General features: G+C 32.8%; 2 protein-coding genes across 3 annotated transcripts; both read left to right on the top strand.

Moving 5' to 3' along the window:
• Window positions 1–440: 440 nt before the first annotated feature.
• Window positions 441–7,844, top strand: LOC139480898 (regucalcin-like). 2 transcript variants are annotated; one of them, XM_071263844.1, is made up of 8 exons: window positions 441–556; window positions 1,866–2,040; window positions 2,523–2,702; window positions 3,278–3,493; window positions 3,770–3,910; window positions 4,338–4,527; window positions 6,125–6,206; window positions 7,686–7,844. In XM_071263844.1, exons 2-7 carry the CDS (start codon window positions 1,884–1,886, stop codon window positions 6,186–6,188), a joined length of 948 nt encoding a protein of 315 aa, XP_071119945.1. In that variant the 5' UTR covers window positions 441–556; window positions 1,866–1,883; the 3' UTR covers window positions 6,189–6,206; window positions 7,686–7,844. The 2 variants fall into 2 exon arrangements, with proteins under 2 accessions (XP_071119945.1, XP_071119953.1); XM_071263852.1 differs by having other exon boundaries at window positions 6,125–6,195; window positions 7,686–7,840.
• A 2,673-nt stretch (window positions 7,845–10,517) lies between these two features.
• Window positions 10,518–12,742, top strand: LOC139480891 (E3 ubiquitin-protein ligase TRIM45-like). The gene has a single exon (XM_071263834.1). The coding sequence runs from the start codon at window positions 10,560–10,562 to the stop codon at window positions 12,426–12,428; it is 1,869 nt and encodes a 622-aa protein (XP_071119935.1). The 5' UTR covers window positions 10,518–10,559; the 3' UTR covers window positions 12,429–12,742.
• Window positions 12,743–26,215: the final 13,473 nt, after the last annotated feature.

The raw sequence follows: 26,215 nt of genomic DNA, 5'->3' as shown, positions 1-26,215 counted from the left end.
TATTTTTAGATTTAATTAACTTGGTCATGCTCATAGGGATTAAAAGTTAACTAACCACATAATTAAAGTATTGAGCAATATAACATAAAGGTGTACAAAGAAGTTATTAAAGATTATTTTTTGTCACATATTGTTCTCGTTATTTTGTAGACCTTGAAAATAATATTAGAAGTCTTTCTTCTTTAGTTGCAATATCAAAAGCCGTTTTTTCTCGTTCGGCCTTATATCGAATCTAGTTCATAAGAAATAATGCAACTAATTTAAATCGGACGATTTTAAAGTTTATTTATTTATTTAAAACTTGATAAAGTGTTTGAACAAATAGAACTTTCCGTTTAAAAATCATTATGCATTTTATAGGAAATATAATAGTGAATTGATTGAATGTCACAGTTATTTAAAAAAAATAAAAAGAGGTAAATACTCTGTACCACTCAATATTTACTTTGAAAAGAAACTAGAGACATGATTTTAATTTGAAATATGCCTAGACATCACATTCGGTATTTACAAAACGATATCTATTTGGTGATAACATCATCCACGTAGAGTGACCGTGAGTATACTGATAGATTTAACGTTATCTTTAAATTTTAAATCCAATATCAATTTTAAAGATAGAGAAAAAAAATTGGTCAGTTTTGCTCGAGAACGTAAGCTTGATAGGTCAGAAATTCATAATACACTGAGTTGTGAGCATCAAAGCAAAAGAGGTCTTACCAGAAGAGCATAACATCATAACACCCTAAATTTTACGGGAATGTTGTTTACCGAGTCCGAAAACTTATCAAGCCTTTAAATAAACTTATTCTAAAAGCTGCTGCTCACAAGGAAGGTACTAAACCAAGAGTTAAGCCACAGCGTTATCAGTTCATTTTCGACTTTTGAGTTTGAATATCCCTTTTGGTTCTCTTTTGTCAATTCAACACTGTAAATAGATCTTTGAATATTGTTTTTATTTGTATAAATATTGTTTTTGTTATCATTATACCAGAGGGACATTCAAACTCATTAGTCGAAAATAGACTGACAACGCCATGGCTAAAAAAACAAACAAAGTACATAAAATACAACATAGAAACTATAGACTACACAAGACGAACCCAAACAAAAACTCAGGTGTTCCGGAAGGCAATGTGGCACCTGTCGTGTTGCTTATTTTAGTATAAACCTGATAATAAGTATAAATTATGTAGGTTGCAATCGTGAAAAGGGGACGGGATTGGAGTAACGATATTAGGAGAATATCCGCTAACATCTGTGATATCTCCTGATCTGATGAGGTTAGAAGCTGTTTTCACCCGATTCTTATAGTTTGTTATTATGTTGTTTTGTTACATCCCAAGTTAGGGGAGATTTGACGCCATATCTAAAAATCTTAATCTTGATGGTAAACGTAAAGTTAAAGATTAGTGACAGGTTCTATCCTTCTTCCTTAAAAATCTGCTTTATACAGATGTAGTCAAAATGGTACCGTGAGAACGAAGAGAACCATTGGTTCCCATAGGAATACCGAAAACAACTCGTCCAGAAAAGATAGGCAATATTTTAAATACAAAATCGAGTATTTTAGTAATTTACAAAGTAAGATTTGTGTAAAACTGAAATGTTAAATATTTTAGCTATAAAGTTTTTAAACGAGGACCAATTATTCAAACTAATAAATAATAACTAAACACATACTTCGTATATATTATGTCAAAAACAACAATTGAAAACAGAAAAAGATGTAAGAAACGGGACCATTAGAACGCACGACAGTAATTGATTTTCAAATAACGCCCATGTTATGGGTCTGATTCCATTAAAATATAGGTTTGATTGTTGTTTGGTATGTATACTGAATCTTCAATGTCTTTTTAAAGTTGTAAAAGTTGAGGACCATGCCGATTGAAGTAGTTAGAAAAAATGCATGCAGTACAATAGGTGAAGCACCTCATTGGGACGAAGATTCACAATGCTTATTTTTTGTTGACATCTGCGCTAATAGTGTACATAGATGGAACGCTGTCACTGGTGTTGAACAGAACATTGTTTTAGGTACTATTTAACTTATTTCTTTCATAGTTTAACTACTTACCTTACATTATGTAAATTAAGATTTATATACTAGTACACTGTAAGGAAAATTCATGTGATGTTTCAATTTAGAAATACATGTGCAGAATCCAATTGTATGTAATTGATATGTCATAATTTCAAGATTACAAGTCCGGGTTTGGCTTTACTTTTGTTTTGTTTTTTTCGTTTGTTTATTAGCTCTTCGTCGTTTGTATTAGGTTTCACACGATTAAGCATCCAGCATCACTGAAGAGTTGTCAAAATGTGCATCTGTTGCAGTAAGATTGGTACCGTTAATGTCATTATAAGGAAGTATTTTCTGTGAATTTGTCGGAATCTTATTTTTTCTTCTTTAAACGAGCGGATCAAACGTATTATTGCATACTTTTTCCACATGTGTTTGAAATCCACGAAGCTCTATGATTAATTTCTCGCTATAAATTTTATTCACTTTATTTGAGATAACACCGTCGGATTCGTTGTTCCATGGACGAAAGGGGGTGTTATTGTTGGTCTTGGAAAGACTCTTACACATTTGGATTGGAACATTGAGAAGACTACACTATTGCATGAAGTTGATGATGGACTTGACAACAGATTCAATGATGGCAAATGCGATCCGCGCGGTAGGATATGGGCAGGTTGGTAAAGAGCAATGTTTACAAAATAATATGCTTTTATAACATGAAATAGTCTGCTGTTTTTAAAAACTTTGGAAACATTTTTAAATAAGTCTCTTCTTGGTTAAAAGATCTGATCTTTCTTTTTATCGTTTTTGGCAATACAGTTTTTTGTTATATATTAGGTTTTCAGCGTTTGATTTTGTATTTTGAAATAGTCTTACCTCGATCACCAATGGAGAGACATATAATACAGTTAGCATTAACACAGAATGATGTGTAAAAAGACAGAAGTCCATTATATCTTATACTACTATATAGTGGGCTTCTGCTGTAAACATTTATCCTCGACATAATTGTATTCGATTGAAATCAACATTTCAATGTTACAACATTCTCTTTAAATATGATACTATAAATTCAAAAATTATTACGATTTTTTTAATGCAATAACAAGAACTCGCATATTGTATACATATAACTGTATTAAGTTTTCTTGGCTTTGCAAAAAATAATCCTTCTTCAAAACACGCAATAAATAATGCACGCAATGATTTCTTAATTGACAGAATTTATTTTGAAGATTTCTGTTTTAGGCACAATGGGTAACGGGAAAGATCTGGCTCTAATACCAAAGGAAAAGGGATCTCTGTATTCTCTAGACACGGATGGGACAATAAAAAAGCACGTTGAAAATATCACTATTTCCAACGGAATAGCATGGTCACCTGACAACAAGACTATGTACTATATTGACTCTGTACCAGGAGTTGTATATGCATTTGACTATGATATTGATAACGGGACAATCTGTACGTATCTATGATTCACAAATGTCATAATTTTGAGGGAACTTTAATAATGTTGTTGTCGCAAATAAAATAATTGCAAATTAGAATGTTTGAAAAAGCAAACAAAAAAATCTTGCATAATATATCATCATAAGACCACCATTAATACTCTGATTGGTGTGGGAGTCCTTATGTGATACAAAGTTGAAACCTTGGTATTAAAAACGACGAGTAATAAGTTGTTTATATTCCTATTTTAAAAGTATGTGTAAAACATTATTCTATTTCAAAATGTAGGTAGGCAAAGAACTATAGCTGAATTTGAAAAAGGTCCATTCGGATCACCATTTCCAGACGGAATGACAATCGACACTGATGGCATGTTATGGATAGCATGTTTCTTTGGTGGAAGGGTGATGAGAATGGATCCTGAAACAGGTTTGATATTTTTGATGACTTGTTTTAAGATTGAAATGATCTTTTCAGCACATAGACTAACTCCTTTCAATAAAGAGAAAATCCAAGGTCAGAAATGACTAATTACTAGTATACAAGAAATTGAGGATAGCATGGAGCATTCTGATCGGGGCAAAATCAAATATGCGAATTACTTGTATGTTTAAATAGCAAAAGGGGTGGATAATTTTGACTCAAAATTTAAAAGAAAAGAAGTTGTGGAGAATAAAATTAAACACTATTCTGACAAAGTTGATTTCTTACACGGTTAGTTCTGTTCACATTGATTTACAGATTTCGGTAGTTTTTATTTATTTATTATATGAACTAGTGTTTTGAGCAGAATGTATGAACGTATAACATACACATTTGTATCATTCGAAATTTAAGTATACATTTTTTTCTTCAGGAAAACAAATCAGTACAGTTGAAATGCCTGCAAAGCGAATTACATCTTGTTGTTTCGGTGGTACAAAGAATGATGAGTTATACGTTACATGTTGTGTTGAAGAAGATGCTGAAAAATTTCCACTAACAGGATCTGTATTCAAAGTGACTGGGCTGGGAGTAAAAGGTTTTCCTTGCTACATATACACAGGGTAGGGAACATTTTTATATAAGAAAATAACACTGCAACCATTAAACACAATGAATGTCGTTATGGTCTTTAACATCATAGTAACACAAAATTATTATTCTATAATATTTGTGTACTATTGATTGAAATTGATAAATATTTTACAGCAATAAACTGTACAATTTTAAATCTCGATCTTTTTCTGAAAATGTTCTATCAAAACTTTTGATTTTTTCATACCACCATTCCCTATGTGAAATTGAAAAATCGTCCCAAAGAAATAATCCACAATGCTTTTCAACATAAAGTTGCTAGCATACGCTTTAAATTTATTACTTGAGGATACCATACAACATATTTTGTTTATAGTGAACAAAAAGGTAAAACATACTACACAGACCTCTTCTTATTTACAAATGAGTCGGAGTTACTGCAGACACTTGTCAAACATAAGAAGATCAAAGAAGCCAGGTTGTTTAATTTCACATTCAGATATATTGATAATGTTCCTTCCATTAATAATCCAAACTGTTCTGATTGGATTCCGTTTATATATCCCCAGAACAAGAAATTAAAGAAACAACAGACCACTTTTCCACTCATTTTCAAACTTATGCCTCGAATTTGACATATGCTTTCATCTCAATACCAGAAAAAATTACAAACGAGAAGTTTTTTTCATTTTGAAATTATCAATTTCCCCCCACCTCAGTAGCAACATACCAATTTCACCTGCATATGGGATATGAGTTTCCCAACTTATTCGGTATTCAAAGTTGCACTGCTGATGTGCTGTTGATGAACCAGGGGTACGTTAATGAACGTCTAGTCCTTTTTCTAAAAGAGTTTATCAGAAGGTACCGATACCTTGTTGGTAAATATTCCATATCAACAAATAAAACACGATGGTCTTGAAGTATTGAAGAATGGAATGCTTTAGTATTGGTTTTTTTAGATCTGCAAATGAAAGCAAGGGACCATCAAACTTTAAGTAAGACAACAGGAATTAAAAGACACCTTTCATAGTACGAACAATGTAAACCAAAAAAAACCCGGTTCTTTCTAAGCTTTTGAATACATAAATAAACATTATGTGGATGTATAAAAAAGAAGATGTGGTATGATTGCCAATAAGACAACTGTCCACAAGGGACCAAAATGACACAGACATCAATAACTATAGGTCACCGTACGACCTTCAACAATGAGCAAAGCCTATACCGCATAGTCAGCTATAAAAGGCCCCGATATTACAATGTAAAACAATTCAAACCAGAAAACTAACGGCCTTATTTATATAAAAAAAAATGAACGAAAAACAAATATGTAACACATAAACAAACGACAACCACTGAATTACAGGCTCCTAACTTGGGACAGGCACGTACATAAATAATGTGGCGGAGTTAAACATGTTAGCGGGATCCCAACCCTCCCCCTAACCTGGGACAGTGGTATAACAGTACAACATAAGAACGAACTATACAAATAAGTTGAAAAAGGCTTAACTCATCATAACATTTACCTATCGCTGTCTCCCTTCAAATTAGGTTTGAGACCTTATCTTACAATAATCACTTTTGTACTTCATTTGATATTGTAGTGTATTGTATTTTCAGTAAATGTCTTACCACTGAAACAGAAACTATTATCGCGGAAACAGAAACTCAAAGCAATCGTTAATTACGTTGTTTTATGCATGTAAGTCGTACTGACATGGTCGATGTTTTAAAAGTTTTTTATCAGAAATATATCACCTTTTTAGAGAGACTTCCATTCGAAGGGAATTAGCAAAACACAGGTAAGGGGGTACAAAGGGAAGTCTTGGATAAAGGAAGATGTGGTGTGAGTGCCAATGAGACAACTCTCCATCCAAATAACAATTTATAAAAGTAAACCATTATAGTTCAATGTACGGTCTTCAACACGGAGCCTTGGCTCACACCGAACAAAAAGCTATAAAGGGCCCCAAAATTACTAGTGTAAAACCATTCAAACGGGAAAACCAACGTTCTAATCTGTATAAAAAACGAGAAACGAGAAACACGTATATGTCTTGTCTTTTTAGCCCATGGAACCCAAAGGGCGTCAACTGTAATAGATGTATAGAAACTTTAAATTGCAAGAATAATAATTATCAAAAATCTGAAAATACGTCAACATGACTTAAATTGTGAGATAACTCTTGTGTACATTGCCTGTTAATTAGGGTTATACCTTAAATTGGCAAATTTTGAAGACGAGGTGAGATAGTGTTTATTATAAAATAGAAAATAGAAATGGGTAATGTGTCAAAGAGATAACAATTCAACCAAAGAGTAGAAAACAGCCAAAGGCCACCAAAGGGTCTTTAACACAGCTTACAAAATTCACATTCGGAGGCGGGCTCCAGCTCTTCCTCCCCTATACTCCTAGCCAATGTAGAAAAAACAAACACACGAGAATACGCACAATAAAACTCAGTTTAAAAAAGTCTCCGAGCCCGATGTAAGAATAGGTAAGAAACTAAGCAAAATGACAAAGGACTACTAGCAGGTATGCCTAACATGCCAGCTCCAACCCTTAATTAAACAGTAAGTTTATATCCTTATCATATGAAATGAAAATCAAACACAATATATCCAGTCAAGGGTTTAGTATCATATTATGCATATTACTACTATTCAAGTTGTCAGGGTTATCGTTCACGACATGTGCCACTCTTTGGTACTGAATCTGTCACTCCCAGGTCATATATGATCATATTTGTAGCTAAGACTACGATCCGATTCACTCCTAACCAGGATGGGACAGAGTCGTTAGTATTGACTAGCGAAGATGGGGTCTTTAAGATCACACCTAATATATGGTGGGCTTCGTGTTGCTCTGTCATTCATTTTCTGTGAAGACATTATCGTTTGTCAACAATAAATCTGAAATTGAAAGCATAAAAATAGGGTGTAATAGGTAAAACTAGAAATTAATTTCCACAACAGACCAATAACTGACTCATCAAATAGGTTTTGCTTCTGATTTCTAAAAAAAATTAAATGCAGTGATATTACTTTAAACACATGATTAAAAATCCACAAAAATTCGGCTCCCATCATGCAAATAAGCGATGCATGCAGCTCAAATTTATTGTGGTACAGATTGGGACATCTTTTTACATAAGTTATTTCATACTACTTATATTTGCAGGTTGAAAGTGTACATAAGTGGTTTATATAACTGGGGGAAAAGTGGAAATTACAAACTACGATATTAATTGTTGACAATTTTTGTAGACGAAGTACATTCATTTTATCCATTCACTGTATATTAATAAAGATATATTGTACCGTACCATCAGTTGACTTTTTATTTAACCATAACTGCACTGAAATTCTTAGTTTATGGTTATAAGGAAGATGATATATTTTTCTCTAATGTTAAAAATGTTAAAAATGTTTAATCAAAAAGCGTATTTGGTAAGTTGAGATTTGCAATTAAGTATAAGTATCTAATCTTTTTTTCAAATGAAGATGAAATGTAAATGGACTTCAAATAACGTGTTCAACAGGTTTTAAAAAGATTGAATTATGATGCTTAGCACAAACACATATGAAATATATTTACCTTAGATCCAAAAATAGTTCATTTATTCAGGTATTTTCCTAAATATGATTGCTTGATTATTTATTAAGAAAAATATAACACAAACATTATTCACCAGCTTATAAAGATAAAGTTTAATTCCCAGTTCTTACGCAAACACATGCGTTCAAATATTGAATTATTTTATAATATTCCAGTTGCAAATCATATTTCTTGGACCTGTTTCAGTCTAATCAAAGGACCAGTCGGGTCTCTAAGACAACTATATTTTAAAAAGTAACATAACAAAAGTTCCGAACTCCAAGGAACATTCAAATCGCAAAGTCCCTTATCAAATAGCAAACACCGAACGAATGGAAGACAACAACAGTCATATTTCTAACTTGGTGCAGGTTTCATAGCTAGTTAACCTCTCACTTTTATGACAGTCGCATACAATTCCATTGTATTCCATCATATTGACAATAACGTGTGAAGAAAACAAACAGACAAAATAGATAAAAATGTCAAAAATATGCAGTCAGCATTGTGTTATAATCCCTATTTAATCAAACAAATAAAAATTATGTCAACAAAAAAAACTAAATGGCATATAAACAAAGCACATAAGTGTAAATTATCAATAAGAATTAAAAAAAAACACAACAAAAAAGACAAAAAAATAATGGCGGAATGAATAAGTACCACGTCAAAAAGATATGAATTATTTATGAATAAGGTCTTCATCAATTTTCTGCTCAGACACTGCTGACGTTTTAAGAAACGTGCGTCTGGCACAAATACAAAATAATTTCAATCCTGGTATCATAATCTATGATGAGTTTATTTCCATTGAAGTATCCCATATGCAGGTGAAAATGGGATATTCCCACTACGGCGGGTGAAATTGATAATTTTAAAATTAAAATCGTCTCGTTTGTCATAGATTCAGCTTCTGAGATGAACGCGTATGCCAAGTTTGAGGTATCATTCTAAAAATGAAGCGAAGATAGCCGTGTTTGTTGTCTCTATAATGTTTAGATATGGAGGATATATTTATAGAACCCAATCAGAAAAGTTTGGATTGTTGATCATCAATATATCTAAATATGAATCACTTATTTTGACAAATAATGAAACTTTAAGCTCCAAGTTACTGGTGATCGGAACCTACTCCTGCTGGCCTGCCAGTGTATGATTTTGAAAAATTGCATATTTTTAAAATAGTTGAATCAAAATTGTCTGTCCCATGGGAAAGTCGAGGCCCAAAAGAAAAAAAGATGAATGATCGGTACCTTAAAGAAACATAAAAGCCGGTTTCAAAAGTTGACGACAATATCTATAACTTGAGTATGGCTTACATACTATTTACCTGAAATAAGTGTGTGTATTACAATTCCCTAGATACGAAAGATCTACGTATTGCCTTGGGCTGTTTTCTGCTGTTTGGTCGGGTTGTTGTCTCTTTTACAATTCAATTCACATTTTTATTATAGATAAAACTGCAAATAAAAATAAGAATATGTGGTATGATAGACTATCAGACAAATTCTTTCCAGGGACCGTCGACCTGGCGAATTTTAGTCCTTATCTATGGATGTTTGGATGTTTAAAAAAAAGACATTTCATAATGCAAGTCTTGGTTTTAAATTATTTGCGAGTACACTTAAGGAGTCAATAACAAATAATCACTCACAGAAAGACAGAATATCTATTAACAAAAGACAAAAATGAAAAGACGAACTACAATGCACAGAGTATTATAAATATATTTTATTTGCGATCATAAAATGTACGAAATCGTCTATTACTATGCAAATTGGGTCGATTTAAAAAATAATAAGTTGAATACGTTTCGATGGCCAAGGTTTTTTTTACAAGTATAGTCATTAGCAGAACAGTTGAAGATTCCTATATACACCAAATTATACGTTTTGCCAATACAATAACGTAAATGCAAGTTTCAAAAGGCTTAATCCAAATAACTTGTTTACTATCCAATAACTTGCAAGTAGGAAAAAACAGGACAGAAGTATATTTTGTCTATATGTTTTGTATTTTAACAACGAATGAAAGTGGAACATGCATTCGTTCTGAAATAAAATTTAAGACCAGATAAAAGTTGAAAGATGACATAATTCGAAAACTGTAATTGTTAAATCTTAACGTCCGAAAAAAGATAATTTTCAACACATGCATTTTAACTTTTTAAAGCCAGTTAAGTCATTTTTTCTGAAAGATTTTGCGATATCGTAAAGTAAAGAATGTTTAAGTATTCAATATAAATTAAAAAAAAAAACAAAGGTTGTTCTTGATTAGTTTCGAATTATTTTATTTAGGCCCTGAGAACTTTTGGTGACCCCACAGTTTAAATGTCTATAATAAGAACGTCGTGAGCAGTGAGCGTTACAGACGAACGTTCACCTAATCTGTCCCAATCAGTTGGATATATTAAAACTTCCTTGTTAGGTTTTGTTTGTCAAGCTACAAAGATTCAGCATGGCGCATGGAAACTTTTCTGATATTGAATCAAAATGTGGGATTTGTTTGTCTCCGTACACAGAACCGCGGCTCTTGGACTGTTTCCATTCATTTTGCACACCGTGTCTGGAAAAACTGGACGTTCGTAAGAATTATTTGACTTGTCCGTTATGTAGGACACACATTTCTCTACCAGAAAATGGGGTAAGTGGTTTTAAATCTTATCCATTCAACGTTGAACCATCTAACAGTGGCAATGAACTAACGGACATATGCGAATTATGTTCGGAAGAGAATTTTGTTGTAGCTAAATGTCTAGACTGTAGGATAAACTTATGCTCGAACTGTCGCGACTACCACAAGAAACTGAAAACGTCACAGAATCACTCGATTGAGAACCTGAAAGAAGATCAATTGAGCAAACACGATAAAGATTCGATAAACGAATGCGAGGAACATAGAAAAGAGTTGACCGTATTTTGTAAACCATGTAATTTATTGTTGTGTAGCGAGTGTTCAGAAAAAGCACATGGTTTGCACGATATCCAGAACCTGACGCTGTTGATTGACACTCGGAAGAAAATTCTCATGGCTAGAACAGCAAGCTTGAAATCGAGAATATCGGTTCTTGGAAACACTGCAGAGTTAGTTAAACAAGAAGAAAATAACTATTACAAACACCTTAACATAGTGAAAAGGGACATCAAAGCACACACTTCAAGCATGAAAGAAGTATTTTGCAATACCGTTGATGTATTGACAAACAAAAGTTTTGCTACAATCGATAAGATTAAAAAGAAAGATGTTAAAGTAATGGACACGTATTTGGATGAGATAGAAAGAGAGCAATTGTCATTAGCTGGTCTCATCCAGACGTCGGAGGGTTTCATTAATAGGTCTGCAGATAAACAGTTCATGACGGATTTTTTTGCCATCGGTAGTCAACTCGACAAAGTCCTGAACAAAACTGTGAATCCTTTGACTTTGCATAAGTTGAAATACGAATGTGAGGCATTCACTGAAGCTACTGTAGAAAAATTGCTTGGAAAGGTTAATACTCAATCGGAGGTAAATGTAATAACACCTGTATATACACCATTACCTATTCCTGAACTGTTCACAAAGGTAGAAATGGTACATAGCTTTCAACTTCCAGATAATATCATTGATAGTGTTGTCGCTAATAACGACAATATGTGGATACGCTTGGAGAAATCTGTCAGTCTCTATAATCCCAAAGGGACATCGCGTTCTACTTTTACGCCACCAACCAATTGCAGAAGAATGCTTAGAAAGTCTGCAGATGAATTATTGTTTTGGAATGGACAGTTTGCAATGAAGAGAGTTAACAAAAAATATCAAGAAGGGTTCAAAGTTCCGTTTCAAAACGGATTGGTTGGTTGTTTTATGCAAAATGGGAATTTGCTTGTGTATAATCAAGAGGAAAAGGTATTCTGTGAAGTATCCGAGTTAGAAGGAGTTCAAAACAAAATTAAAATCACGGATAAAAATAATAAACTGAAGAACACACACATTTTTACTAGTACAGATATGATAGCAGAAACTAAGAATTCAAATCTTGTTTTGGCATGTTGCAATAATACAATTGTAATTACCGATAAGCATGGAATAATTCTTGACACATATACACGATCCAATGCAAAATTCCGAGGTTTAACTGTTGACAATTACGGACATGTTTTAATAGCGGACTGCTGCAATTGTGTAATCGATATTTTATCAGAAAATGGTGTTTTTCTGCGAAACTTGCCGTATAATTTGGTAAATGGAACTTTGAATGAAGCTAATCCTATCGCTATTGATAAATGTGGATTTTTGTGGGTGTTTAATAATAGAAAAACTATGACAATCTTTTCATACCATTAACATGATTATGTTTTGGTGTATCATATTATCATTGCTTTTGTAAATACCAACTTTAAAAAAATCAGAACACACAGGATGAAGAAGACATGGTTTAACAAAAGACGTTCTACAATGCATTCGATTTTAATTTTCACCTTTAAAGCGTTTTATCTTATCTCAAATAAACTCTATGAATAGCATTGGTTAAAAACTTATACCATAATTCTACAATAAGCTATATATTGGATGGGACTCCAGGAAATTAATCTTAAAAATAATTTTAAAATAGTGTTGCATCATCAGCTTATAGGATTTCATGCTCCAAGTTCCTGGATTAATAAAGTATCAATGGTTGGACTTCATCAAAATTATATATATATTATTTTAAATTTATTAAAAATCTAATAATTATAAAATAATTCTGTTACCAATAAAATTACTAATAGACTTATAATAAATTCAATGAGATGTGGCCAAATTAAATCGAAATAAAACCATTGTAATATTTTTATGTGATGTGATGTGATGTGATGTATTATATTATATTTGTTTATTGTATGATACATTGTGATTATTCTGCTCCTTGTGTGTGCTTTGATTAGCAAAAAATAAAGTATATGTTGTATCTGTATCTGTAATACACGGTCAGTAGGTGTGGTTTATTTCAAACACACGTTTGATAATAATTACATCGCATAAAATTAAGAATTGAAATGAGGAATGTGTCAAAGAGACAACAACTCGACCAAAGAGCATAAAACACCCGAAGGCCAGCAATCTGTCTTCAGCACTGCGAGCAAATACTACACCCGGAGGCTTGTATCAGCTGGCCCGTAAAGAAGAGGTGTACCAGTTCAGTGAAAAAAAATGTCATACTAAAATCCAAAACATATAGATGAACTAAAAACAAATTCAAGACTTACAAGGGCCATAGGATCATGACTTTGGAAAGGTTTGTTTTTTTCGTAACAATCTGATCTTTTGATTGATCCACAACCATTTTGAGGCATTAGCTGTACTACCACATATGTGTTAATGTAGTCTCAAAGATAACTAGTTATTTCATAATTAAAGCAAATAAATGCAATTATAAGAATTAAGTTTATTATAAAAAAAAAAGAAGATGTGGTACGAGTGCCAATAAGACAGCTTTCAACAAGAGACTAAATGACACAGACATCAAAAGCTATAGGTCACCGTGCAGCCTCCAACGATGAGCAAAGCCCATACCGCATAGTCCGCTATAAAAGACCCTGAAATGACAATGTAAAACAATTCAAACGAGAAACTAATGGCCTTATTCATTAACCAAAAAATGAACGAAAAACGGACACATACATACAGAATGTGGCAGGTAAAACATATTAGCGGGATCCCAAAAGTTATTTCATAATTAAAGCAAATAAATGCAATTATAAGAATTAAGTTTATTATAAAAAAAAAAGAAGATGTGGTACGAGTGCCAATAAGACAGATTTCAACAAGAGACTAAATGACACAGACATCAAAAGCTATAGGTCACCGTGCAGCCTCCAACAATGAGCAAAGCCCATACCGCATAGTCCGCTATAAAAGACCCTGAAATGACAATGTAAAACAATTCAAACGAGAAACTACTGGCCTTATTCATTAACCAAAAAATGAACGAAAAACGGACACATACATACAGAATGTGGCAGGTAAAACATATTAGCGGGATCCCAAAACTCCACCATATCCTTAAACAGTGGTGTGATAGTAAAACATTAGAACGAACTATAAAAATATGTTGAAAAAGTCTGAACTCATCAGATGAATACATACAGAAGTACATATAAAAAAAACATTGAGTTGACGTTGCCGGCCTGGTACTTGTATATCCTAACAACAAAAAGACACTAAGTACAGATCTGAGAGTACTCGCAGTTACTGACAGCTATTTCACAGCCACTCACAACTAATAAAAAAGCATGCCTTTAAGACTTTATTAACAATCAGTACACATTCAACATCATTAGTATAAAGACGTCATAAAGAGTCAGAGAATGTAATGCCAAGATACAGGTATATACATGTATATAACAATACCATTTAGTTTGGTATTAATTTACTAATAACAAAATCAAAATTAATACCAATAAAAACAATTTTCAGTGATCTAATTACAGTTTTTAATTGGTAACTTTTTAGAACAAGTTTATCTAAAGGTTCGATAAGTTTATCAGGATCATTTTAAATGAACTCTCTTTAATTTTATAGGATTGTGAAATTTGAGTGTGCTCCAATTCTAGTTGAAGCTTTTAATTTTTAAGTAGACTTACTTAACTTAAAGCAACACGTAATTGTTCTCAAATTAACATTGTGAACATATATAGTATGATTTTTTTCACTGCTTCTAGACTAAAACATGGATTACAGATGCTGACTTTTTCACAGTAAATTTATAGTCAAGAGTTCTGTTTAATGTTATGTTAAAATTGTGTTTTGAAGGTACGTTCCCAAGAAACCTCTATCTTAAACATCATAGCTTTACATTTTAATTCATTTCTAAAATAAAATTTAAATTCAAAGTGTTCAAAAACATTATACGATCTGCAAAAAATTTGCGTGGTGTATAAATATGAGGTCAAGCAAAATTTGTGAAATGAGAAAACCAGTATTTGGATATATTAAAACTCCCTTCTTTGTTTTTGATGTCAAGCTACAACCATTTGACAATGCGCGTGCCAACTATTCTGGTCTAGAAACAAAATGTTGGATTTGATTGTATGTATATCCGTACACAGATTCTTGACTTTGGGACTGTTACCATATCTGTTGTACACCTTGTCTAAAAAACTGGATGTTCATGATCATTTATTAACTTGTCCGTTATGTAGGACACACATTTCTATACCAGTATCTGGTTTAAAATCTTATCCCTCATCTCACAGGGACAATGAATTAACGAATATTTGCAAATAATTAATTATGTACGTAAGAGAATTTTGTGGTAGCTAAATTTCTAGACTGTAGGATAAACTTATGCTTGAACTATCGCGACAACAACAAGAAACTGAAAAAATCACAGAATCACTCTCTTGATAATTTGATAGAAGATCGATTGAATAAACACGATAAAAATTCAGTAGGATGTTATTGAGAGTCATCAGCTCGTCTCATCAAGACATCGAAGGATTTAATCACCAGTTATGCAGATAAACAGTTCACGGAGGATTTAGTTTGCCGTCGGTAGTCAACTTAAAATAATCCTGAATAAAATTGTGAATCCTTTCACTTCGCATAAGTCGAAATACGACTGCAAAGCATTCACTGAAGTTTCCGTAGAAAAATTGCTCGTAAAGGTTAATACTTCTTCGGAGGAAAAAGTTATAACGCCTATATGTACACCATTGCCTATCCTGAACTGTTCGCAAAGGTTGAAAAGATACATAGCTTTCCAGACGGAAAGTTCTGCACAGAACCGGGTTAGCACGAAATATCAAGAAGGGTTCAAAGTTCCATTTCAAAACGGATTGGTTGGTTGTTGTCTATAATCATGAAGAAAAAGTATTCTGTGAAGTATTCGAACTAACAGGTGTTCAAAACAAAATAAAAATCATTGATCCAAAATATAAACTAAAGAACACCTTCATTTTCAGTAGTACAGATATGATAGAAAAAACTAAAAATTCAAATCTTGTTATGGCATAGCGCAATGATACTACTGTCATTATTAAAGAGCATGGAATAATTCTTGTCAAATGTACGCGAACCAATGCAATGTTTCCAGGTTTAACTGTAAATAATTACTGACATATTTCAGTAACAATTGTAAATTCGACATTTTATCTGAAAATGGTGTTATTCTGCGAAACTTTATGAATAATATATATTGTGGAAAGATATAGGAAACTAATCCTATCGCTATTGATAAATGTGGATTAATTTTTATGGGTGTTCAATTATAGAAAATCTATGAATATTTGTTCTTACCAATAATATGATTGTGTTTTGGTGTATAATATTAATATATTTTTTTGTAATTACCAACATAAAAAAATCAGAACAAACAGGATGAACAGTGCACAGTTTAACTAAAGACGATCTACAATGATTTTGATCTGAATTTTGATCTATAAACAAAGGCAACAGTACTATATCGCTGTTCAAAAGTCGTAAATCGATTGATAGAATAATAAACAGCTGCGCTATGAGCGCATGATACGCCCGACGTCTTGTGTGGAAGTTTTATGCAATAATCATAAATAGTGTCTGAGAAAGTTTTAAGCAATAACCATATATTGTTTTTGAGACACGGCGGGACATGTGAAACCCCCAACCCTGTTTTTTTTTTTACAAAAAACTAAATATCACTGAAATAAAATTCAAAACCAAAAAGTATACAGATCTTAAGATTAATATAACAAAGAAGTGTGTAAAGTTTTAAGCAATAAGCATAAATTATTTATGAGATACGGCGCGACATGTAAAAAAAACCTCCCCTGTTTAACAAAATACTCAATAACTCCAAAATAAAGTTTTGAATCATCACCAAAAAGTATACAGATCTTTAGATTAATATAACAAAGAAGTGTGTAAAGTTTTAAGCAATAATCATAAATTGTTTTTGAGATACGGCACAACATGTAAAAAAAACCTCCCCCTTTTTTACAAAATACTCAATAACTCAAAAATAAAATTTTTAATCATCACCAAAAAGTATAGAGATCTTTAGATTAATATAACAAAGACATGTGTAAAGTTTTAAGCAATAATCATAAATCGTTTTTGAGATATGGTGCGACATGTAAAAACCCTCCCCCTTTTTTACAAAATACTCAATAACTCAAAAATGAAATTTTGAATCATCACAAAGGTTTTTCTCACTATCCAACAGACTTAGTTTCTGCAAAACGACTGAAAAAAATAATAAAATTCATCTTTCAAGGAGAAAACCTTCTAAAAGGAATCAATTGCTTTTTACAGTCAAAAACGTATTTATAGGTCTGACATTTCTGAAATTTATGACTGTTTAATTTTTCAGTACGCTAACTATCATAGCTTCAGCTAAAAACCAAAAAGATTTGTCAAGGACAATAACTCCTATAAAAGATTAATTGACAATTTCAGTCATGTTGACTTTTCTATAGCTTTTACTTTAAAGCCTCGGTCACACCTTACCGGATAGCACGTACGGACGCCTAACGGATGAAAATAAAAGTTGTCCGTTGACAAAATTGTTATCCGTTCGGAGTCCGTTGATGTACTGACCAAATAAAACGGACGCGTAACGAATGCATAACGGACACACAAGGCATGAAAATTCCGAATGCAATAAGGTTCTATCCGGGCACTCTGGTTCTAAATTTTGGTTCCATCTGGTTTTTTTTGGTTCTGAACCTTGGTTCTATCCGGGTTCTTTGGTTCGAAACCATGGTAACTGGTTCAACATCCAGGTTGTTTGGTTATAGCAACCCAACTTCTTGGTTCCATCTGGGTTCTATTCTAGATCATTCTAATGATCCCGTTGAACTTGGAGAAGATAACCGCAAGTATCCGAATAGAAAGATAATGTAGGTCAAAGACGCTAAAATAGTTATATAACATTAAACATTTCAGCATCGACGGTAAAGGAAGCTGTTAGGTATTTATCTTCTCATTTTAATTATTTTGATTAGGAAATTATATAAAAATAAAGCATCGTATAGATTTTGAAAATAAACCGAAATATACAGTATATCGAACATCCTTTTATTTATTCAGTCGTTCTGTTTACATTTATTTTTCTTTACTAATCCCTGAGGGTTTGGATGGGGTTAAATGATTAGAGAATAATGCCCTTAAAAAATGAAGATTAGAGAATAACGGGCCAAAAAAATAAAGATTAGAGAAATGCGTGGTCTAAAAATATAATGAATATTGAATAATTAATAAAAGAAAACTCTAAAAATTAAGTGTTTACAGAATTTTCCCTTCTTAAAATTTAAAGAAAATTATCAAAATTATTTGTACAAGAGCATGTCTAAAATGCGAAAAACGTCCAACAGCTTCATGTTAATGTGACAAATGGCCCCCAAGGAACCGTGTCTAACAAAACCTGTAGATCCATACAGATACTCGACTCTGGAATAAGCGAGTTAACTAGAAATGTTCACGTGTTGTCTTCCGGTCAGTCATGTCAGTATCGCACAGAAGCCTCTACTTTGCTTACTTCTATTGTCGAAAACCTCCATGCCGTATCGCACCTCCGACACCAAACATTTTCAATGCTGAAATATGCCAGGGATTTCAGCACTATCATTGGAGAATCTCTTAAAAGAGTATCTGTTTGGTCTCTAAAGTATTTCACACACCCAAACTCCTACTATCCCGTTCCTAACAGCAACATGCCTTTATCAGACGTTTTCGACATTCAATTTGACTTGGAAATAAAGAAGGTATCTAAAACTGATGTAGTTGCAATGAAATCATTGATAGAAAATTACCGACCCATTAGACAAAAAAGCGTCAGAGATGAAACAACCAAAGACAAAGCTGGCACTTTACCAATTTCTTTATACCGGAATCAGGACATTCAAAACAGGGGACATATTGAATTCAGAATAAACAATGAAGTGCGTGTTACAGAAGAGACAATGAATAAACCAAACGAAATTTTAGTTGACGAAATTTTAGAAGACTCCGATAATTCAGATGAATATGACTCATCCAGCAGTAGTGATGATAGCAATGATACACAGGAACAAACTGAAAATGAAAACATTGGTCATATCAGTAGGTCAGGTCGTGTTGTAAGGGCCACTGTGAGATTAGACTTGTAAGAGACGTTAAGGACATTTTATTGTTGTATAATTGTTCATATATGTTAACTCAAAAAAGGCACAATGAAACTGTATTGTTAGTTTTCTCGTTTGAATTGTTTTACATTTGTCATTTGGGAGCCTTTTATAGCTGACTATGCGGTATTGGCTTCGCTCATTGTTGAATGCCGTACAGTGACCTATAGTTGTTAATTTCTATGTCATTTTGTCTCTTTTAAAGAGTTGTCTCATTGGCAATTACACCATATCTTTTTTCTATGTAGTCAAAATCACTGGAAAGAATTGATGAGAACTTGGACTTGTTATTTCAAGGAACTAGCATTTAAAGCATGCAGAACAATACACATCAACACGTCATTGTTGAGAAACAAATGAAAACCTTGCTGTTGTTTGGAAATCACTGTTCTCATTCATTTAAAGGAATGTTTTTTACTCTTTTTTTTTTAAAGATTAAAGAAAACTGGGGAAAAAATTAGAGAATAATGCGTAAAAAATCACTTTTAAAGAATAGACTTATTATTTGAAGATTAGAGAAAAAAGGGGTGAAATTTAAATGTTTACAGAATAACAGACCCCCTCATCCAGACCCTCATCCCTTATTTTCGTTAATATTTCTAGAAGTTTTAAAACCACCAATAGGACATGTCGTTCAATTTGTGCATCTAGCCACTTGACCAGTTGACGACTTGCATATATATTTGATTGCACATTTATTTTCAAGTTCGACTGAATTTTATTTAATTGGCTTTGTAATAATTTCAGATTTGATAGAAATACATGTGAAGTATGTAACAAATCGTTTTGTTCAAACAGAATGTTAAAAGACATATAAAACGAAAGTGATGATCAATTTAGGTTTGTAAGCCTTAATTAGTTAAAATTTAAGCTATAAAATATTACAAAAATGTATATGTACAATAAATTTGTCAAATTGGATACTCCTTGGGAAGGGCATGTATGCATATATAATCATAATCATTCGGCTCAAAGTTAAGACATCAAAATTATGATTGAATATGTTTATAATAAAATTGTGTGTGTGTTAATAACAGTGCTAGTGGGATGAGTGTCACCAGCACAATGGTCAGAACTTCTGCCATAGTGGAGGGGCATAAAGTGTAACCCTAGTCCATCCGTCCCGAACGTCCCAAAAAATGGGTTCCGAACGTTCTATTAACTTTAGTTTGCCTCAACCAAATACTACAAAACTTGTAGACAATATAAAAAAGAAGATGTGGCATGAGTGCCGATAGAGACCAAATGACACAGAAATTAACAACTATAGGTCACCACACAATGAGCAAAGTCCATACCGCATAGTCAGCTATAAAAGGCACCAAAATGACAATGTAAAACAATTCAAACGAGAAAGCTAACGGCCTAATTTATGTACAAAAAATGCACGAAAAACAAATATGTAACACATAAACAAACGACAATCACTGAATTTCAGGCTCCTGACTTGGGACAGGCACATTCATACGGAATACGGCGGGTTTAAACATGTTAATGTGACCCCCAACCTCCACCTAATGTGGCATGAGTCACGGCAAATGAGAACTATCCACAAGAGACCTGATGACACAGAAATTAACAACTATAAGTCACCATACGGCCATCAACAATGAGCAAAGTCCATACCGCATAGTCAGCTATAAAAGGCACCGAAATGACAATGTAAAACATTTCAAACAAGTTGTTGGATGTGAGAAGATTTGGTACGAGTACCAATGATACAAATGTCAACACAGAGCCTTAAGATAGGAAAAATGCTAAATCTGTTGTTTCGAATTCTGTTCGTTAACTTAAGTTTCCTGCAACCAAATGTTTTGAAACTTATACACCATGGTTATGGTCACAAAACGGTCAAAACTACGTGAATCCTGCATCTATATGTGGAAGTTTACTCATATTTTGTTCACAAGCAGGGGCATCTGTGGCAAATCGACATATTCTACATTTATTTTAGTAAACAAATTATTTACTTCCATTGAATTCTACTTCTAATAGAATTATTAGTAACTTGCATATTGTTTTCAGGATCTCTGTGCAGTTTGGTAACAGACTGTGATATTTCAAGTTACATGTGACCAGCATAACAAAGTGTTTCACTAGATTGAGCTCTCTGTCCAAGTGTACTTTAAAGGTTCTTGGCACTGGGCACTGAGTTCAATTTATTGATATGCGTATACCTTCTGTGTGAATTTTTAAGATGTAAAAACACATACCTACATGTCCATGAAATAAAATCTAAGGTAAAATGATTGAAACATTTTGCATTATCTATCACAACTGGCAGCACATGGTGCTACTGAAACAGTAAATTTTCTCTCTAACCGTTTTCACGGAAATTAAAGGATTTAGTTTTAAAAAAATATGAACTTACAATTAAAAACATACAAGACTAACAAAAACTATAACACTGTATATTTATATAAACGATTAATCTTGTAATAATACATGTAAATCGCATAAATATTCAAAATGTTTCTATGTAACTGGTCAAAAAGTTTGGTTTGTTCTTCAAAATGCTGCCAAAGGGCAGTGTCTAGCCTGAATAAGAGCTTCAAGACTGCGAAGACGTGCCCTTACTCTATGATCGATTATGAATAATAATGATAGATAGTTTATTCTCAGAAAACCACGAAAGTACAAAGGTTACAGAGAAGTTAAAAAAAAATATACATAAAAATAAAAATGCATTAAAAATGCATAAAATTCAAAATTTCGGATGAGAAAACATATAAAAGAATAAATATACTTATACTCAAATATAAAAGTTAAAATTGTATAAATGAATACTTTCTATAACTATAAGTATGGTGAATAAATCATGGTTGTTAAGAAGGAGTGAGCTTGCTATTAATACATCTTATAAAATTGCAGAGGTTTCTTAGTGTCTTTGGGTTTTTTTAATAATTTAATAATGCTGAGATCACACGTTATTCGACGTTCTAACGTCAATTCTAATTCGAATTGCAATGCGCGTCAAATTCGCTAAACTGTCCAAACGACGTTAACTTTTACTTTGTATTAGCATAAGTGTATTTCTAATGCGAATTGGACAATTCGAATTATCCAATTCGAATCAATTCGAATTAAAAAAGAAGAGTGTGTGAACGCAATTGGCGATTGATTGAAACTAGTTCATTAGTTTTAAAGAAGATCTTTGAAAAAGTTAACGACCAAAACGACGACAAATGGAGCAAAGTGATGGCAATAATGTTGGGTCAGGTGAGCTAAAAAGGGGATATCGCAAATTCATATTTGCATTTGATGTTCAGAAATTCTTTTAATATTTCATTGCCTTTGTAAACCTTCTTCAAATTAGTAGGACTATTACATTATCAGTAACTATACTAAGGAATACCCAGTCCTTTTACTTCTTGCAATACAAATCAGTTGCTTTGTAGGATAATAAAATTTGTTAAAATGTCAAAGGTACAACAAACCTGATAAAATATTTAGCGCCCTTTTGTCGTCACCATCTTTTCTTGTGTATTGAATTAACTTTTTTGTTACATTTTACAAGTCAACTAAGGCTATACGGTGACCTATAGTTGTTATTTTCTTTGTCATATGGCCACTTGTGAAGAGTTGTCTCATTGAGTCATACCACATCTTCCTTTTTAGCTCACCTGGTCTGAAGGTTTTGACCCTATGGGAAATACATACAAATGCTTCTTTAAGAGGATCAAGATAAGCGCCAGAGAAGGACTTTGTTTAACAAAGGACCTTATGGACAATGCATACAAATATCTTCTTTAAAAGAACCGATACATGGCATGAAAGAGGGACGAGAGATACCAGAGGGACAGTCAAACTCATAAATCGAAAATAAACTGACAACGCCATGGCTAATAAACAGCTGCGCCATGAGCGCATGATACGCCCGACGTCTTGTGTGGAAGTTTGATGCAATAATCATAAATAGTTTCTTAGAAAGTTTTAAGCAATAACCATATATTGTTTTTGAGACACGGCGGGACATGTGAAACCCCCAACCCTGTTTTTTTTGTTAAAAAAAACCTAAATATCACTAAAATAAAATTTTGAATCAAAACCAAAAAGTATACAGATCTTTAGATTAATATAACAAAGAAGTGTGTAAAGTTTTAAGCCATTATCATAAATTATTTATGAGATACGGCGCGACATGTAAAAAAACCTCCCCCTTTTTTACAAAATACTCAATAACTCAAAAATGAGATTTTGAATCATCACCAAAAAGTATACAGATCTTAAGATTAATATAACAAAGACATGTGTAAAGTTTTAAACAATAATCATAAATCGTTTTTGAGATATGGTGCGACATGTAAAAAAACCCTCCCCCTTTTTTACAAAATACTCAATAACTCAAAAATAAAATTTTGAATCATCACCAAAAAGTATACAGATTTTAAGATTAATATAACTAAGAAGTGTTTAAAGTTTTAAGCCATAATCAAGAATCGTTTTTGAGATACGGTGCGACATGTGAAAAAAACACACCCCTGTTTTAGTAACAAAGTGCCGTAACTCAAAAAGTTTTAATCTTATTTTCACCAAAAAGTATACTGATCATTTGACCATCATGAGAAACAACTATGTTAAGTTTCATGAAATTTGGATAAGTCGTTCTCAAGTTACGGTGCGACATGTTTACGCCGGACAGACAGACGGACAAACAGACAGACAGACGGACGGACGGACGGACACCGGACATTTGTATACCATAATACGTCCCGTCAAAATTTTGACGGGCGTATAAAAATGAAAAAGACAAACAATAGTACACATGATACAACATAGAAAACTAAAGACTAAGCAACACAAACCCCACCAAAAACTAGGGGTGATCTCATGTGATCCGGAAGGGTAAGCAGATTCTGCTCGACATGTGGCACCCGTCGAGTTGCTCATGTTATAACAAATCCGGCATAATTTCAACTTCACCATTTGGAACTCTTGGTTTAATAGCTTCCTTATATACAGCAACCCTCTATCAAGAAAATCATGATAGGAAATACAAGCACGGGAATATCGTATCAATTGGGAAATATATACCCCGTATGCAGGTGCTGCTGGAATGTTGCTACTTAGAAATGGAAAGTTCACAATTGGAAAGCTGAAATCATCTTTTTGTTCCATATGATGTGCTGACCAAGTGGTTACTTAGTTGCCGATTCATCATCCAAGATGCCCACCAGAGAGGGTCATATGGAAAATATATACAAATGGTTTCTTTTAGAGAACCACTGAATGGAGTGAAACCAAACATGGCACGATTGTTTCTAATGAGGTCAAGTGTTGTTCTTTGTACCTAATCCATCATCAAGATGGTCGCCAGCAAGGACATAGTTTAACATAGTATACTATGGGAAATAAGTACACATGTTTTCTTTTAGAGAACCACTTAATGGAATAAAATTAAACATTGCACGATTTTTTTTAAAGAGGTGCTGACCAAGTGTTGTTACTTTGTAGCTAATCCATCCATCAAGATGGCTACCAACAGGGGACTTAGTTTAATAAAGGCCCCTTTCGGAAATATATACAAATGACTTCCTCTACAAAACCCCTTAATGGATTTAAACCAAACATGGTATGAATGTTTGTTTTGAGATGCTGACCAAGTGTCTCTTTGTAGCTTATTTGTTATCCAAGATGGCTAACAGCAGGTGAAGCACATTTTACGATTTTGAGTGTGTACTCAAATTGAAAATTACATTAACATGATCATAAGGCAGACTAAGTTATGTTAAATAATTGTGCAAGCTGTCTAGTTGGAAGATATATGTTGTATTTTTGTAGACAAGCCAGATTGTCTTTGTGTTAACTTGTCTCTCAAAATCATTTGATTGAGTCATTGAAGCCAAGTCTCAAACCGTATATCCAGTATAAAATTGAGAATGGAAATGGGGAATATGTCAAAGAGTCAACAACCCGACCAAAGAGAAGATAACAGTAGAAGGCCACTAATGGGTTTTCAATGCAGAGAGAAATTCAGCACCCAGAGGTGGGCCTCAGATGTCCCCTTTATAAAAATGTGTACTAGTTCAGTAAAATAGATGTCATACTAAACCAATCCAATACGACTGTTATGATCTTGCCTCATCAAAAACAAGGAAGGACACCAAAGACACGCCAACTTATAGAGTTTTAAAAAGCAGTAAAAGTTGGGTTTTTTTTATATAAAATTCGTAATTTTTAACAATACTTGAGCCCCTTTAAACTTCTGTGCTTTTAACAGCCAAATAGGACCCAAGCAAGATTTCATTTTTCCAAAACAAAAAATCTAGGACAAGGACTCCAACATTTGTATTTATCTTCATTATCCAAGACACTGAAATAATACAATCTCTCTATGATTTATCACAGTTTTGCTCAAAATTCAAGATTCTGAACCTAGATATAAAGAATAACTTGGAGAGTAATTCAAAACAATGAATAAATAATCATAAAATTGAGAATGGAAATGGGGAATCTGTCAAAGAGACAACAACCGGACCAAAAGAGCAGATAACATTAACTTGCATCACAACCACTTAAGGGGACTCACGGGTCAAAATCTTTTTTTTTTAAATATAGGATTTCTCTATTTTTTTCTATAAATAAACTTTATCCTATACTAAAAAAGAAAAATTAAGTAAAAATATGTGGTCACTGTTCATTTAATCTCACAATCTGCATAAGCATGCATTTCGGTTAAGGTACTTTTTTTCTATTTGAACTATTGGAAAAAAAAATGAAAAATTGAGAAAAAAAAAAAGAATTAAATTACAGAAAATGCTTAAATTTTACAATACTATAAGTTCAAGTACAGTTCATTTGAAAAATATAATGAAAAATATAGGTCATCGATGAGTTAAAAAAGTTATTTCAATTTTTATGCAAAAAAATGGCATTTTTTCACCAAAGGCAGACAATTTGGAGCTTTTTCAATGATATAAACATTTTAAAACTCATCTGGGGCCAAAACGAATTAATTTTTTTGGGATTTGATTTTTGTACCATATCATTTAGTAACAACTAATAGTGTAA

The sequence above is a fragment of the Mytilus edulis genome, chromosome 1, assembly GCF_963676685.1.
Source record: "Mytilus edulis chromosome 1, xbMytEdul2.2, whole genome shotgun sequence".
NCBI lineage: Eukaryota > Metazoa > Mollusca > Bivalvia > Mytilida > Mytilidae > Mytilus > Mytilus edulis.
Note: the sequence above shows the minus strand (reverse complement) of the source record. Positions and strands in the feature narration are given on the sequence as shown.